We start from the raw sequence: 17,463 nt of genomic DNA, 5'->3' as shown, positions 1-17,463 counted from the left end.
CAATTCCTGACTTACATCTTTTTTAGTCCAGTATTTTAGTTGTATCTTTAAAAAAAAAAACTACAATATTTTATACTGACAATGTTTATTTGATTTACTTCTGTGCTTATTATTTTTTTCATTTACCATTTCTTCTTGCATATTTCAGATCATCTCTTTTTGGGTTTATTTATTTTTTTCCTTATTTCCCAGAATTGTGTTTGTAGATAGTTCACTTTGTTTTTAAGTGAATATTTATTGTGCATTTGTTCTTGAAATATAGTTTTTCTGGGTGTACTTTTCTAGCTTGAGAATTATTTTCTTTCAGTTGATTGACACTATTATTCCACTGTCTTCTAACATCCATTATTGCTGTTGAGAAGAGGACTATTACCACAAATTTTGTTCCTTTTTAAGATAAATTATCTTTTCTTTTTATCCACTTTAAGATCATCTTTCTGCCTTTGGTGTCCTACATTTTCACCTCATTGTGCCTAGGTAAGTGCATATTTAGTTTAAATTTATCCTGATTTCTGTATCTTGGGCTCTCTGCATCTGTAGATTCATGTATTTCATCCATTTTGGAAAAAATAAAGCTAACATTTATATAGCATGTATTTGGTTCCAGGCCCTGTTCTAAATACTTTGCTGCAGTATCTCAGCCATTATTTCTTCAAATAATACCCAACATTAATTTTCTCTATTCTCTCCTTCTGGTACTCCAATTGAACATATACCAGACCTTCTCATTCTATGTCTATGAACTACTCTTTCACATTTTCCATCTCCTTCTATCTCTGTGGTGCGTTCTTCAAATAATTGTCCAATTCACTAATTCTCTCTTCTGCTATGTCTAAGCTACTGTTTAGTGCATTTGCTGAGTTTTTAGTTTCAACGAATTTATTTTTCATTTCTAAACTCTCTGTTTACTTTATTTTTTAAAAATACATCCCTGGTCATTTTCCCTTCAATTTTTTATTTGAAAAAATTTAAACTTAAAGGATTAAACGTTATGCTTGTTATATTTCTTTCTATTCCTTTCACCTAGAACAGTTTCCTAGATTTCTCTCCCCCCATTTTTTTGTATGACATTGACATCTGTTAGTTATTTTGTAGACTATCTCTCAATTTGGATTTGTCTGATTGTATCCTTCTAGTTAAACACAAGTTAAGCATTTCTGGCTGAGGTGCTGCATAAATGAAGATGTATCTTTCTTAGCAAATCACAGCAGGAAGCTCATGATGTTAAGTTTGATTATGGTTACAGTTGGTTGAGTTTAAGGTGGTGCTGCCTGTTCACTTTTGTAGTGTTTTTCTGCTTGCTCATTTTGTAGGTAATCTTGTATTTCTTCAAATATTTCACACATACACATAGGATATTCTGTATCTAATAATTAATAGAGTTGAAGTTCTTGGCCATTTAAATTTGTTTTTTGCTGACTCTCAGTCTTAGTGGCTTGCTTCCTTGTGTTTCAGGTGACTTTTAAAATTTCTATTAAAAGCTCATAGTTTATTGAACAAAATCTGTCTGAATCCTGAGAGTCTAAACTAAGGCACAGTTTCTTTCATAGAGGATCTATACTTGTTTCTTGGGGAGCTAGAGACCTGGCTTGATGTGGGAATCTCAAGGTTAGCTCTCTTACTTTTTGTTGGTGCCAAGGCTTAGACTCTAAAATCACTGATATTCATCCCCTGGATTTCTGGTTTTGTGTTTGCTTCCTTCTTGGCACATGTGAGTTTCAGCATAGCTTTCTTCTCCTTCCTCTCTTCCTCCTCTTTCTTGGCCCTGAGAGATGTATGTCACTTCTGAGGACCCAGAAATGTTCTTAAAAATATACTTGCTGTAGTAAATGAGCTTTTATAGTATTTAGTCCACTGTCCTGCTGCTCTGTACTTCTTAGGAACCTCATTCTGTATCCTTGGCTGAGGTGGCCATTTGGTTATTTAGTTTTAAGTATTTTTCCAGGTAAAGTCATGACAGTGTTTTTCAAACTTGAGAGTTGCAAAATTAATTTTATGGGTCATAACAAGCACTAAAAATAGACAGAATAGAAAGTACCAGTCTTTTATATGTAGCAAAGTTCAATATTATTTCTTGAAACATTTTATTGTTATACATTTATCCATTTTAACTTGTGATATAAAATGTATTTCTTGCTGCTACCATGGTAATATTTTTGTATAAAGCAATGCTTTAGGGCACATAACCTGGAGGCATCAATGACCCTGGAATCTATGCAATGGAGAAGACTGAAGTCTTCCTCAGGAAGAGAACCTTAGTCTCCCCTGCACTGAGCCTATCTCTGTTATAAGGCCACTGATTTTCTACCAGGCGGCCGCTGAGGCTGGAAAAAGAGGTGAGTGCATAAGAAGGATGGATTATTGATATTTGTTGAGTGAGACAGTCTGCCATAGACCTCAAGCATCCCTGCATGTCTTTGCTGAGTGTGCCAAACTGCAAAGCCTGACCATCCTCTGACCCTGAGCCCTTCCTGGAACCAGCCAGGTAGACAATTCTGAGGAGTGGGTCAGGATCCCACAGCATGGCTACTGTGCAACTACTTGCTTCCTGGGAAGGGGGACTGGCTTGTTTACTGCTTGCTATAAAAGCTGCTGAGTTCCTCAGCTGTGGCACAATCCCCTGTGTGCACAGCTGCCGTCTGGGCCTATAGGTCACACGACGGGACTTGGGTACAGGGCAACTTGTACCATGCTGCAGCTAATGCTGTTTGCTGTGCTGTGAGTAATAAACTCCTTGCTCTGATGCACTGAATTTCACTGTCTACTTTCAGCACATAGAATTGTGGCAAACCCATCCAAACTCTACTTAGTCATCAACTTTGGAGTCTTGTTACTCTGGGCCATTCTCTATGAGACTGGAGCTCTTTCCTGACAATATTCCATTATATCATGTGATGAAATAATATGATCTGTGCTTCCAATTTTATGGTCACCCTGTATTCAGAGAGTCAGACTCCTCCAGGATCACAGAAGGATGTCAACCCTTGCCTGCTCTGCTGACCCTTGAGAGGACAGCAATCAGCCACTCCTAATGGCTGACCAGAGGGTACAGCCTTAGACTCACTGCCTTTCAGTAGTACATGTAAGGAACAAATAATTATGGAAGGTTACCTAAAGCATATCCATTCCCTGAAATCTAGCCCCAAATTATGGCAGACCATCAGAGAGGCATGCCTCAGAACTACAGTGTTTTGTTCTCATTCTGGAACTGCTTTCACTGAATTGTGGTTTTTTGGGGAGTGGGGGGGTAACAGTATGAGTCTACATTGAGATCCTTATATGGACCAGATATGCGAAATTCATGTATTATACATATTTATAGAAACCAACTGAAATCTCTTCTAGGGAGTGTAGTTATAAATGAATGTGGGGCCGGCCCCATGGCTTAGCGGTTAAGTGCGCGTGCTCCACTGCTGGCGGCCCGGGTTCGGATCCCGGGTGCGCGCCGACGCACCGCTTGTCTGGCCATGCTGAGGCCGCGTCCCACATACAGCAACTAGAAGGATGTGCAACTATGACATACAACTATCTACTGGGGCTTTGGGGGGAAAATAAATAAATAAAATTATAAAAAAATAAATAAATAAAAAAAATAAATGAATGTGAATAAATGAACAAATAAGTAGGTGCAATTTGAGAAATCATTGACCATGCAGCTGTGTTTTATGATAGGGATATAAAAGAAAAGAGAAGGAATTAATCGTTTTGAACACCTGTTATATGCCAGGCACTCTTTTTAGGTGCTTTACTAACATTATTTCATTTAGTCTTTTCTTCATACCATCTGCATCAGGTTGGTATTATTACTCCTATTTTACGGACGAGCAAATTTGGCAGAGAGGTAAGTAATTGTGTAAGGACGGCACCCAGATTCAAACTCAGGAGCATCTGACTCTAATATCTGTGTTCTTTTCAGAACACCTCACTGTTACGTTATCCAGGAAATTATTATTCCTTCTGTTTCTCAGCGGCAGTCAAGATGAAAACCACAGAGTAGAAGCCGAACTACTTCCCTCTTCCTGGCTGGGTTTCAGTGCAATGTCTCCTCATAATGTGTGCTCCTGCTGCCACCTGCTGGCAGCCTTGCACATCCTGCTATTTCTTTGTAAACCCTCCGTCTGTGTGAAGGAGAAGCCATCTGGCTCTAAAAAAGAAAGCAAGAAGCTCAATGCAGGCAACCAGCTGATAAAACTTCCCCAAAGTTGGTGAAGCTATAAGGCAGGAATAATTCCCATACACCTTCCCTGCGGACAAATCCTTTCTCCTCAAAGCTGTTCTCAGTTTTCGTCAGATTTCACCTATCTCCAGGTATTGAAAGAAAGCACAGAATCTATTATCCACACCATCTAAATTTGAATGGTGGTCTCTTGCTAAATCGGGGTATTCCACGGCCCTGGCATATAACACTGGCCACCACGTTGACAACCAACAAACCAGTAGGTAACAGTGTCTTGATCAAGAAGAGTCTAAGTGGCTGGCAAAGCTCGGCTCGGCCGCCTCACAGAGGGTGGGGTCTGGGGCAATCAGGCTGCTGCATATTCTGGTCCTTTACTCTGGACAGCCAGGACCACCGGGAGAGTCCATTCCCTTTGTCAAGGACATCCATCGATACCACACACACACACACATGCACACACACATGTGCACACACACACACGAACACACTACAGAACATAATGACATAACTTGTCATCTGGGGTGGATTGTTGGATTTTGGTTTTTCTTTGTTTCCTTGACAAAATAGGGAAGAACCCTTCCCCGGGGGTGGAGGAGCTTAGTTCTGACTGTTGGAAAAAAAGAAAGCAGGAATTGTTGTCACGACAATTAGGAGCTCATCAAAGCCTCATTTTGCTCATCAGCCATCATTGCCCTCCGTCCTGCACCCCCGCATGTTCCTCTAATTCAATGCCCGCCTAATGAATAACTCCTAGGAACAAAAGACCCTTTCAGGCTGGCGCACATAATTATTAGAGGAGACTTACATAACTGTCGCAGACTACTCATGTTTTCAGGCCTGTCTCTAAATTTGGTTATTCACAACCTTTATAGCTCAATATTATTGCCTAACTGTGATCATTTTCTAATTATCCTAATAATACCTATTAAATAATTCCCATTAAATCACTTGAACCAGAGCAGCACAGGCCAGTTCAAATACAACTTAACCTAATAAGCATCGGTCATTCATTATGCACCAGGGCAATCTCTTAAAGGGGCTGAACAGAATATTAAACCGCAAAGGAATATTATTATTGCACAATGTTATTACAAGTTAGAGTGTATTAATTTTGATGCCTGGTTTGCAAATCTTCCGTTTGGTTTCCTTTGGGGCCACTCTCAATGACTTAACTCTTATAGGCTCCAGTCCCCTGTTGATCTGCGTCTGTCACCCACACAAGGACAATCAAGGAGAAAAAGGCCCATAAACTTAACAGGAGAATTAAATTAGCAAGGATATAAAGGGAATGAATGGAATCTATCTTCTGGCCGGGTTAACACACATCTGAAGGCACCATAAGCTGGCTGAGTTTCTTTAGCTTATAACTCAAATAGCCTTTCTTTACATTTGAGGTGAGGGAGAGTTTCAGAAGCTTTAAAAATTTGGTTTCTAGAATTTAAATTTCAAGCAGTAAAGACTAGAGAGTCGATTCTTTACAAGTGTATGTATGTGGATATTTAATAATATTTTATAAAATAATATCAGGTAGCATTTGTCAAATGCCTACAGTGTGGTAGACTCTGGGAGATACCTTGCCCATCACTACCTTTAACTCTCAAAATGACCTGGTAATGTGGAAATTATTAGCTCCATTTTTCAGATAAGGAATCTGGGGCCAGAGAGGTTAAGTGATTTTCCCAGGACCACACAGCCTAAACGCAATGGAACAGACTTTGAACACATGATCTTTGATGCCTACAATTCTACTTGCCCCACCAAGCCACACTGCCTCCCTAGCAAACTGCTGGTTTATCCTTTCCATTTCTAAGGCTCTCACTGAAATCAGCAGATTCCTAAAGACAAGTGCCAGCACTTTCTGGATTGGGAGTATGACCAAACATCAAACAAGGACGGTTGATTGTAATCAAAAGTCACAACAGCAACTGTAAAGACAGGCAGTGACTTCACTCCAATCAGCAAGAAACAGTTATGAGTTTTGTAAAGAAGCCTACTTCTGATGAGTGGATTTGGATTATCTTCGCAAGGAAATGCATACTGTATTTTAGTAAGACAAGCAACAAACATTTATCAATCTGCTATCCCATGTCAGGCACCGTGCTAGGGCTTCCACATAAATTGTTTTAGCCAGTCCTCACCACGAATCCAAGAGACAGGTGTGATTATCCCTCCTACTTACAAACAAGGAAACTGAGACACAGGGGGTAAAGTCAGACCCCAACGTTTCCCTGATATCCAGAGACAAATTAACCATACAGCTAATTAAGGATGGGCCTTGCAAGGCTCTGGGAGCAGCCCTCACAATTTTGCGTGCATGACTTTGCATGAGCTTCAGGCCTTGCAATATCTGGGGTCTGCCCCTCTGAGCACCATCACTCTTGAATAACTGAACTTTTTAGAGAATTGAAATCCTAACCCTTCATTATGTTGTTTAACAAGTGTCATGCTGTTCACAAGACTGCACATAGAGAGATGTGTTTGCAGTGTTTGTTTTTTCACACTTTATATCCAAAATCCAGAAGGCCAAAGACGTCACATCACGAAACTAAAGAGACAATACTTCCCACAAACTCTAAAGGCCCCTCAGTTCACTAGCCAGACTGCTGATGGATGGTTTCCAAGAAATCTAGATTCTTTAGGTCTCCCTCACCTCAAAACCCTTCATGGGCTCCTCACCTGTTCAGGCACTTCCCATCTTTTCACACTGGGCCTTTGCATGTGCTGCTTTCTCCGCCAGAACAATCTCCTCGCCTCACTGGTCAACGCCTGTTCCTCCTCTGGTTCTCGTCTTAATAGATCACCCCTTCCAGGTGATTAGCCTGACCACATTCCCAAATCAGTTAGGAACCTCGTGATTCTGTTCCCATTCCCCCCTCACACTGGTTCCTGTCACAGCACTTGTCCCCCTGTATTGTACTTTATTTCTTTACAGGTCTGTGCCCCTCAATGGACTATAAACTTCTCAAAGGCAGAAACTGTGTCATGCTCATCGTTATAGACTCACTGTCTACATGTCAAACTCATGGTAGGTCTTCACCAGATGACTGGGATCTAAGAATCTGAAGCTATCCATGGAATAGCTATCGTTTACCGTTCTACCTTGTGCCAGGCAATGTGCTAATTTATGAATCATATATAATTTCTTCTTTAATCCTTACATGAACTCTGTAGGTAGGAAACCACTATTATCCCCATTTTAGAGGAGAAAACCCAAGTTGGCAAACGTTTAGAACGTGACTGGCCCAAGGTCATACAGCGAGCAAACAGAGAAACCAGGACTTCGACTCACTACCAACATTACTTGAATGCCCAATTATTCCTCCTGAATTTATCTTAACTCCTGAATTGCAAAGAACATTCAGACTAGCTGAGGAGAACTGAGCAGAGCAGAAACCCAGTTACAAGGCCCACCGGCTGACCAATGCCCCAGGAATTTCGAATGGGACCGCCAGTTTGAGTGTGAAAGTGAGAAGCAGCCGTGGATTTAGCACACTCTGTCGATGTTGACAGATCCACAGAGGGTGACAAAGTCTCACTGTTTTGCCCAGATGATTAGAGCAGCACTGTCTTCAGACCACAGACACCGCCCCAGCCCGCTGCTGCGGACGCGCTGGGATGCCTACCTGCTTCTCCTCTGAGTGCCTTCTCCAGCCTCACACCCTGGATCTCGGAAGCCCTCTGCCGCTCCTCCACCTCCTCCAGCTGCCTCTGGATGGCCTGCAACGCCGGGATCGTATGTCACACAGGGACTCCTGATGTGCACTCACATGAGGGGGCCACTTCTGCCACTTACTTTCCAAGAGGAAGAGGCCCTGTCCCTCATGGTGTCCCTCCCTGAGTAACAGGAGAAGGACGTCGGAATTCCCAGACAACTAGTTCCTGGTGTTTCCCTTCTTTAGTAGGAAAACATACAGCAAGGGGTCTGTGTGGAAGCTCAGCCTCCCCCAAGCAGTCGTTAAAACAGTCCCCTTAGACCAGGCCAGTCACACAGGGGCTCTCAGGCAGAGGCTGTGGGCTAGGCGGGCGGTCCGCACGGCTCCTGGACTCCTCGGAGCCCCAGCCTCTGACTACAGTCATGGCATAACCACCCGCGCTGCAGCCGTGACTCAGGGTAGGACATGAGCTCCGGGACAAACACGGAGCACGCTCATATTCCATTTTCCCAGGAAGAACCAGCAGAGGCCTCCCAAGAAACTGCTCTGGAGCAGGAGACCTGGGCCAGCTCCTGGGGCTGGGTGTCCCCCTCTCAGTTTGTCCTGCTCCTGTCCTCAGCTACAAATCGTGCCTACTCATTCACTGCACCACGGGGCTAATGCCCAGGGGCCTTTTACTGTGGCCATGTATGGTGGCTTTATTACCAGCAGGTTATTAAGAAAAGACTCAAGATGTTTAACCCATGTAGGGACAACCTCACACCCTCCTCAGACTCACCATCTATTAAGGCACCTATTGAGGTTTGGAGTCATGACTGGGTTTGCATCTACACGTTTATTTTCCCTACTAGCTATTTTTTTCTTATGTATATTAGGAAGGAAAAGTAGGGGAAGGCCTTTCCTATATACATTTTGTGCATCCCTGTCAATTTTCTCTACTGCCACAAGGCATATCTCTTGACAGAACTGATTCTGCCTCTGGCTGTCTGGGCAGGTGGAGCGTGTGTGTCTTCTCTTCCACCTTCCTCCAGCTCCGGCTCACTCCCCTTCTCCTGACCTCCACATCTTTCTAAGTCTCCCTGGATGCAGAGTGCAATTGCTGAGGTACCGCCAACCCTGGGGAGAGAGCTGAGCAGGGGTGGGGCCTGAGCAGCCGCCTGGCTCTTCTCATCCCAGCTGTTTCAGCCCCAGTGTTTAACATAAACTCTGAAATAGATGGGAATTCTACAGAAAACTACTATAATTTCCTGCCCTCTTCCTCTCTGTCTCTTTTAAAGACCATTATATCTTTATAAATCCATGTCTTGATGGCACAGTGTGGAACTGCTAATGGAAGGGAAACATTTAAATGACGACTTTATTACTGACTGTTGTGCAGTTACGGCTGTGTGGTTGTTATGGACTGAATTTGTGTCCCCCCCCCCCCCCAATTCATATGTTGAAGCCCTAACCCTCAATGTGACTGTAATTAGAGATGGGGCCTTTAAGGAGGTAATTAAGGTTAAATAAGGTCATAAGGGTGGGGCCCTAATCCCATAGGACTGGTGTCCTTATTAGAAGAGGAAGAGACACCACAGATCTCTCTCTCTCTGCCTGCACAGAGAGAAAAGGCCGTGTGAGGACGCAGCAAGAGGGCAGCTGTCCACAAGCCAAGAAGAGAGCTCTCACCAGAGACCAACCCTGGCACCTTCATCTTTCCAGAGACTTCCAGCCTCTAGAACTGTGAGAAAATAAATTCCTGTTGTTTAAGCCACATATTCTGTGGAATATTGTTATGGCAGCCTAAGCAGACTAATACAGTGGTCATTCGTTACAAACTAAGGACGAAAATCTTAAAGATTAAGGAAGGCTGCTGCGGGTGCTAGCAGATTAGGACTCAAAAGGCCATCATAACTCTTCTCTTATCACCACCTACTGTCTAGATTGCAAACATAAGGAGGGGAAATGGCTGAGTTTGCCAATCCATATCAGAAAGACTTATCTTGTTCTCAGAAGGAAACGTTGAAATGTTTTAAGGAAACCTGTTCAGAAGTTGAGAGTGGAGAGGGTGACTTTGTGGGAACTTTCCCTGTCCACCAGGTGAAAGGGTGGCTCTGGTGTCAGTCACTGGGAAGGGTAAGGAGTTTGGATTAAATGACTTCCTTCCTGTCAGAAACAACTTACAGGACTACACAGCTAGATAAAAAGAACAACTGCAGAAAGGGATGTAAAGATATACTAGATGAATACGAATGGTCATCCTAAGTCCTCGTGTCCTACAACCCCACTGTTCTTCACGGTTAGGTTTGGAGTCCTCAAGGAGCAGGAGAATGCCTTGACTTTCTGCTTCTTTCTGCCCATCTGTGACAGAGGTGGGCAGATCAACTTGGGCAGAAATGTGTGTAGTTAACAATCAAGCTAGGAAATCTATATCAGAACGCTGGATGCTTGTGTTTCAACTAACCTTGGAATAGAGACAGCCCCTAATGGTTGTCAGTTCAGCAAAGACACTGTCAGGGAGTTGGGGGGAGGTTGTGTCCTCACAGAGGACAAAACTAAGGCCACTGCTATGTAGCAGTCAGGGCTGGGGATGATGCCCAAGGCCATGCGTTGGCTGTCATTCTAGACTCATTTTGCAGGACACATGTTTGCAAATGGAAAGGCAGCTGGGAATGGGTCAGCTCAACACCTGGGCCCTCCAGGCCCCACAGTCCCAGCAGGAATGGAGTCAGGGCCTGTAGGATGGCCACAGACCTGGTTGCTCAGAGAGGAGAGGCTGACTTTTTCCTAGCCCGCCTCCCCCAGTGTAATGCAGATTTCCAAAGGGCTCTTGGATCCACATTCCTAGGATCCCAAACCGGCTCCCTCATCTCAAGCGTGTTTTCTGACCTGAGCTTTATGAAGTCTTTTCAATTCTTCTTGCTTAACCAATTGTTTTGTTGCTTTTTCCAGCTTACTTCTTCTTCTAAGTGTCTTCTTCTCCTACAAGAACCAACAGAGAAGAAAAAATACGTCTGAGAAAAATGGGGGTTGAAACTCACAAAATACTGTCATAGGATTCTGCCTTCTCAACCAAACCACTGCTTAGCTTCTAGAACAATGATGTCCAATGGAACTTTCTGCAATGATGGAAATGTTCTATTCTGTGCCATCTAAAATATGGAAGCCACCAGCCACACGTGGCTATTGGACACTTGAAATGAGGCTAGTGTATATAAGAAATTGAATTTTAAATTTTATTTCATTTTAATGAATTTAAATGTAAATTTAAATAGCCACATGTGGCTAGTAGGTGCCAGGTTGGTGCCAGATGTGTGTGTGGGTATATATGTAGGTATGTAGATGGGATTGGCTTTATATAGTATTGACTTGGTTCAGTTGAAGGAAGGAATCACACAAGCATTATACTCTATACAAGTGCTTCGATAAGGCCCAGGGATAATGAGCCTGGGACACACACACATGCACACACAAAGTATGCTACCAAAAACCAGTTAACAACTTTAAATAGTCAGGTTGGGTCTACATTGCCTGACTAAACCCGGGAATAGAGGAACATATCTAAACAATTCAAATCAAAGGCTTTCTTGGCTTGAGAGAGACATGAGATTGCTTCCCTTCCCTCCTTCACTTTGCTAGTACAGATACATCAGTAACGTCACTGGGTTCTCTGTGTGCCTGGGCTTATGAAATATACAGCATTCAAAATTGGTGCATTTAAAATAGCTGTCTGGATCTTGATGGTGTCACTTCCAGGTTTTAGACACCAGGAGAAGCAGCGATATGGCCAGCTCCACATATTGGAAAGTGCAGGAGACACTTATGATTGGAGAAATAGCAGAGAATAATGGTTGAGGCCCAGGAGCCATGCAAAGCTGGCATCCCCAGCTGAGCTAATGTGAGCTTCAGCATGTCACGCAACTTTCTGAACTTCAGGGTTGTCTTCAGAGTGATGAGAATGATCTAATGCCTACCCTGTAGGGACGTAATAACGATTAAATGAGATAAGGTGGGTCAAGCCCTTTGCAGAATACTTTAAAAAGATATGGGATAGACATTCAGTAAATACCATGATTTTTAATATTATTAACATGATTATAATTTTTTACTAAAATCTATTATTTTTTATATATATGTGTCTAGGAGTACATGTAATATACATACACATCCTATAGATATAAAATAAATGTTCAAATTGGGCTAGTTTTATTATGAGTTTGCCTTCTCTGAGCATACACATCAATTTTCTGTATTAGGATGAGGATTAGAGCATGCTAGAGATTTCTTTTTAATGCTGGCAGAAACAAATACGGAATTAAAAAATTGTTACAGCTAGCCCGGTCTCTGGGCTTTCAATAACTGTGGTTGAACTGAATGTTTGCTCATTAAAAGGACCATAAATCCACAAGTGGGGAATAGCCCTAACAGGACTGATCCCAGATGCTGCCAGAAGAATCCAGGGCCATAACAGAGGTCAGAGATTGTGCCTTAAAAGATGTGTCTTTCCAGGTCTTCATGGATCCTTGTCATTCTGTCATCCATTCAATGGAGAGACCATCACTCTCCTTAGGGAAGCATCCAGCATTCAGGGTTCAACTGTCTACAAATCATTGGTGAAACATTTATCTCAGTGATGAAACTTTGTTTTTCTAGAATTCTCCTTAGGATCTAGAATCCTAAAGATCTTCATCCTTGGAAGGAAATTTTGGCTCTCAGAACTCAAACTTATTCCATATCGTATCATCTCTATTTCTAGGGGATGACTTCCAGAACAGATGTTGACATCTAGTTGATGACTCTGAACAGAGGCTCCCAGCTGCTTCGGGCGGGGGAACCCCTCCGTTAGGCAGCCAGGATCTTTCTGGAAAGACTGCGGGGGAGGGGCATGGTGGAGATCACTGGTAGTAGTTATCCAGAGAGTGTCTAACTCAATCTAGATGGAGAGCCAGTTCATTTGTTTAACAAGTATCTCTTGAGCTTCCATTGCACTAACTACATCATTAATCCCAGCATTGCTTGAGTGCTATGTGCCAGACGCTGTACTGATTACCTCACATGTATCATCTTATTTAGTCCTCCAATTACTCTTATTTTACAGATAAGGAAATTAAAACTCAAAGAAGTTAAATAACTTGCCCGAGATGACACAGTTAGTAACTGGCAGAGCCAGGAGGTAAGCCCAAGTAACCTGAATTCAGCGTCCACAGTGCATCTAGTTGATTTCACCTTTGCTGTGCCAGCTACTGTGCAGGCACATCAAGGACCTCTGCTTACAGAAACATCAAAGCTTCTCCCTAAATTAAGACCATTTAATACAATTTCAAGGGGGGATGCCTTGACAGCATCATGCCGTCTTAGTAGTAAAGCTGCCAAACCCCGAATCCTTTATCAAGAGTCAGCCAGAGAGAACCTAGAGGAGGAAAGAAAGTCCTTCAGTGCCTTTTATTAAAAGATGTTGACACAGAAAAGGATGATTGATTAACAAACGTTCATATAGCCTTATGATGTGCCAGGCACAGTTCTCACATCCTCAGGGATGGTAAAGAGGACACAGAGAAGAAAGGAAAGAGGCTAAGGGCTAAGGAACAAAAAGATAAAGAACCAAGAAAGGGAGAAATCTGGCAGGACCGAGGACAAGCTGCTGTCCAGTCTCAGATCCAGGCATTGTTTGGGAAGGCATGCGGTAGGAGGGGCGGAGCAGAGGGAAGAGGCGGGGCGTGCACTTCCTTTCTGCAGCTTCCTGCGCAAAAGTTCACTTGAGCTGACATGGCTCTATGCCACGTGGCTGGGGACACACCTGTATGGGACAGAAGAGATAAAGAAACCAGAGGGGGAAAAACTCCCTTTGTTCCTTCAGGGTGAGCCTTTGGGAAGCTGTAAACAAGTAACCCTTTTGCCAGCTTCCCTGCCTGTAAGAGTGGCCACGTCAGAAGCCAGGTGAAGCAGGCAAGCTTTACCATGCTGCGAGCTTAAGTGATGACTGGCCCTGCTCTGGCCCAGCAGGAGGACAAGGAGCTACTTGCAAGGCTTGCCCTAGATATCATGGTCTTGCTATTTTGATGTGTTTGGGCCACTCCATTCTTTTTTTCTCCATGCACCTTGGAATGGCTGATGAATGTCTGTATTCATTTGAATACAGAATTAATTCCGGGTCATTTAAAGGGATGAGAAGGGCAGTAAGGAAACCCCTGAAATCAACGTAACACACAGAATTCATTTGTGTTGAGTACCAAACTAATCAGAGATGCCCACAGTTAGAAATTAGAAATCTATACACATTCTTTCTCATTATCATTCTCTCTCTCTCTCTCTTCTCTCTCACACACACACACACACACACACACACACACACACACACACACACACACACACTTGTGCCATGTCCCAGCCCCCTCCTGGCTTGCTCCAAGCTGGGCCATGGGGAGCTGGAACCCCTGAGTGACTTGAGATGATGCCAAAGCTCCTAATGCCAGATATGGAAAAGTTGAGTCTAAGTAAATAAATTTGGTTTTCTCCCTTTTCCTTTAGATCCTTACTGCTCCAAAAAGTAAACACTGCCAGAGCAGTGAACTGCTTCTCTGTCCACCCGGGAAGCATTTTAGGTCTAGCCGTTCAGCCCCAAGTGCCAGTGAAAATGCTCCAGCTCCAGTGGGTAAAGAAAACAATGGTGAGATTTGCTCATGGGAGGGGTCTCTGTGTATGTGACAGACTCATTTAAAGACATATAACAACGTTTGTGTTTTTTAATCTATGGGTATGGGAGTTGTTTAAAGTGTTCCCCAGAAATATTAATGTTCATTAAGCAAAGAGGACTGCCATCTCCCTAGCTGGCACACGGCTAGTCCCTTCCACAGTAGGGATCCTTGGAGTATCCATGTCTAGATGCAACTGCATGGTTCATTTCCTATTTCTGATTAGAATAAACATAACATTTTCCATGCAATCTGTCTCTAGCACTTCTTAAATGAAGCTGTGCTTCCCCCAGGGAAATATGCATCTGCTTGTTGTAATTTTTTCGATGGTTTGCTTGTTGGACCACATATCAAACCCACTTTAAGAGCTTTAGTCACCAAATGGTTTCAAGTAAATACGTCTGGTTTTTTTTTTTTTTTCCTCTCCAATTTGAGTTTCTGAGAAAGGCAAGCTTCTAAAAGTTAAGAACAAAAAGATAATTCTTGGGGTGTTCCAGGTAAAAAGAGTGGTTGCTGTCAGATGCAATAAATCGTGATCCTCCTAATGAAACCACTACAGCAGGAGCCCACCTTGGCTCTGAGAGGAAACAGTCCCTGAGAGCCAAGGCCCACTTTGGTTTGCCAAATGTTCTTACCTTTGACCACAAGGAAGACTGGGGATCAAATTCTTCATCTGTAGAGGAGGAGGTGGTGGAAGAGGGGGAAGAGGCAGCCCCTGTCACCTGCCTTCTCATGGGGCCGTGCTTGGGACCTGAAATGGAAACAGAAGACATCACTGAATTCCTAGTTTCCTTTCCTGCTTCATAACCCAAAGCTGTCTCTCCCTCCTCCCCTCTCACCCTCCCTCCCTGCCCACCCTTCACTGCACCTGCCGTGGGTGTGAGGAGGCAGTACCTAAGGGCAACTGAAAATTTGGCCCTCCACGTTAATTACATTTCTGGGTCCCCGCCAAGAGCTGTGCAGTTCTCTTTTCATATATTAAAAAAAGGTATTATGCAGAAATCAATTAATTCCTTAAACACCATTTATATGTGTGTTGCTTAGAATGCATTCAGAGATGAAATCTGTTATTAAAATGCGTGTCTGAAGTTAGCTGAGTTACCTAGATGATTGTGTAAGGTTCGTTCTGCAGAGTAATTGAATGCAAAAAAGTCAGAGCCAGCTCTTAAACAAATCGCCCTTCTGCGGCTCACAGCATCTGGCACCCATTTTTACTACATGACATCTGCTCAGTGTAAAAGAGCTGGCGTCAGAATGTCTGGTCATAGAAAAAAAAAAATCCCAAATGTAATCAGAAGCAAAAGGCTCTAAGCCGAAGGTTTTATCACATAGTCTCATGCAACATAAATATTTCATTAATTATGGCTAAACAAATGCCACTTTTATTTTCTCAACTTGCAGATATTATCACATCATCGAAGTGATGATTCAAATGCCAGGAAAGGCGGTTTAAGATAGGGAGGGTTCAACAAGGCAGGGCCCGCGGGAGAGCTGAAGTCGAGGGGTTATGCCAACCTCTGAACAAGAGGTGGATGGTTAGAGGCAGCGAAGTGCCCATGTTAACTAGAATCTCTTTGTGATCCGGTTGTGGACCATGTGTGATAAAGTCTTCCAGGTGCCGCAGGAAGCTTTTATTCTTCTCAGCAAGAACATCTGCCCCTACACACCAACCTGATGCAGAGTTAATGATCGCTGTCTGGATTCACCCACTCTGGACACTGCCTGTCAGAACCAGCTAGGACTCCATGGTAGGAAATCTACTATCTCTACTCTGCCTTGGCAGCGTGGCTTGCATAGAAATAGTGGTGGCTAGGGAGGAAGCGGGAGAAGCAATCCCAAGCTGACTAACTTTTCCTCCAGCCTGCCTTTCCTACCCATCATTTTCCACCATTCACCCCAGCGGGAGAGGCCAAGTTTTCAAAAATAAGTGTAATTTTAACCTCCAGGAGCACATTTACATATGCTGTTACTCAAAGCAAAACAATGCAAAACATCTGTGTAATAACACAGGCTCTCTGGGGAGGGAGTTGACTGTTTTCCACTTTAATTTGCCAGCTGGGAAAGGTCAGGTGAAGACAGATCAGGGAGCAGCACAATTATGGAAGGAGGTGCGGTTAGTGGTGAGCTGAGACTGTTTCCCAGTCCAGCCCCTAAATTACCTATAAGCACTTCTCACTCTGTGACCCTCAGGAACTAACTTGACCTCCATGAGTTTCTGCGGCTCCTGATTTCTAACTGGCAGATCTGTGGTGCAAGAGTAATCAATACAGGGCCTGGTTCACTGCAGGTGCTTAAATAAATGCTGTCCCCAGCAGCAGCAGCCACTGCCTCATCATTATCAGTGATCCAAATGAACAACACTGCAATAGTAGTGAAACTGCCTACGTAACCTTCATTTTATGGAACAAATATAACAACCTAAGGTTGAAACTTTTCCTAACTCTCAAAAATAAATTTAATATTTCCATCGAATCTCATTTTGAAACTGAGGAGAAAATGTTTCCAAATATAATGCATTTCTTAAACTTCTGGTACAGTTATACGAAGTTATAGAGTTGCCTCTGAATCTCTTCCCCTTTACCCTCTTCCACCATAGAACCATCCATTCTAAGAGTTTACTCTTCATTTGCAAAGTTTAAAAAACTTGGCAGCATTGTTCCACTCTGGCTATAACAGAGTGACTGATCCTGGGATTGATTTCACACCATAAAGCACTAGAAGTAAGGACAAAATGTACGAAGCAGCTATTTCCAGATACTGGACAACAGGCAGGGCAGAACTGTGATAAAGTCGAGAACAGAAGCAAATGAGGTAAGCCCCTACGATCACAGTAGCTTTCTGCCTGGAGCCACTTTCCAGGCACAGTGCAGGTAGGAAGAAGCTAAACAGAGCATAGCAGATTCATTGAGTTGAAAAGACAGAGGTCAGAGTTCTATAGAGCTGAGGCAGCTGGAACATGCGG

At 43.2% G+C, this 17,463-nt stretch overlaps 1 protein-coding gene across 5 annotated transcripts in view; it reads right to left on the bottom strand.

The window, feature by feature from the left end:
- Positions 1–17,463, bottom strand: part of MICAL2 (microtubule associated monooxygenase, calponin and LIM domain containing 2) — a 220,576-nt gene that overhangs the window by 20,054 nt on the left and 183,059 nt on the right. For all 5 annotated transcript variants that reach the window (XM_058545997.1, XM_058545992.1, XM_058545993.1 and 2 more), the window contains 3 exons: positions 15,137–15,252; positions 10,699–10,791; positions 7,801–7,894 (listed from right to left, as the gene is read on the bottom strand). In XM_058545997.1, coding sequence (XP_058401980.1) covers positions 7,801–7,894; positions 10,699–10,791; positions 15,137–15,252 — 303 coding nt within the window. The remainder of the gene's footprint in view (positions 1–7,800; positions 7,895–10,698; positions 10,792–15,136; positions 15,253–17,463) is intronic.

The sequence above is a fragment of the Diceros bicornis genome, chromosome 7 (genome assembly GCF_020826845.1).
Source record: "Diceros bicornis minor isolate mBicDic1 chromosome 7, mDicBic1.mat.cur, whole genome shotgun sequence".
NCBI classification, from domain to species: Eukaryota; Metazoa; Chordata; class Mammalia; order Perissodactyla; family Rhinocerotidae; genus Diceros; species Diceros bicornis.
This window is presented reverse-complemented; position numbering and strand designations above follow the sequence as displayed.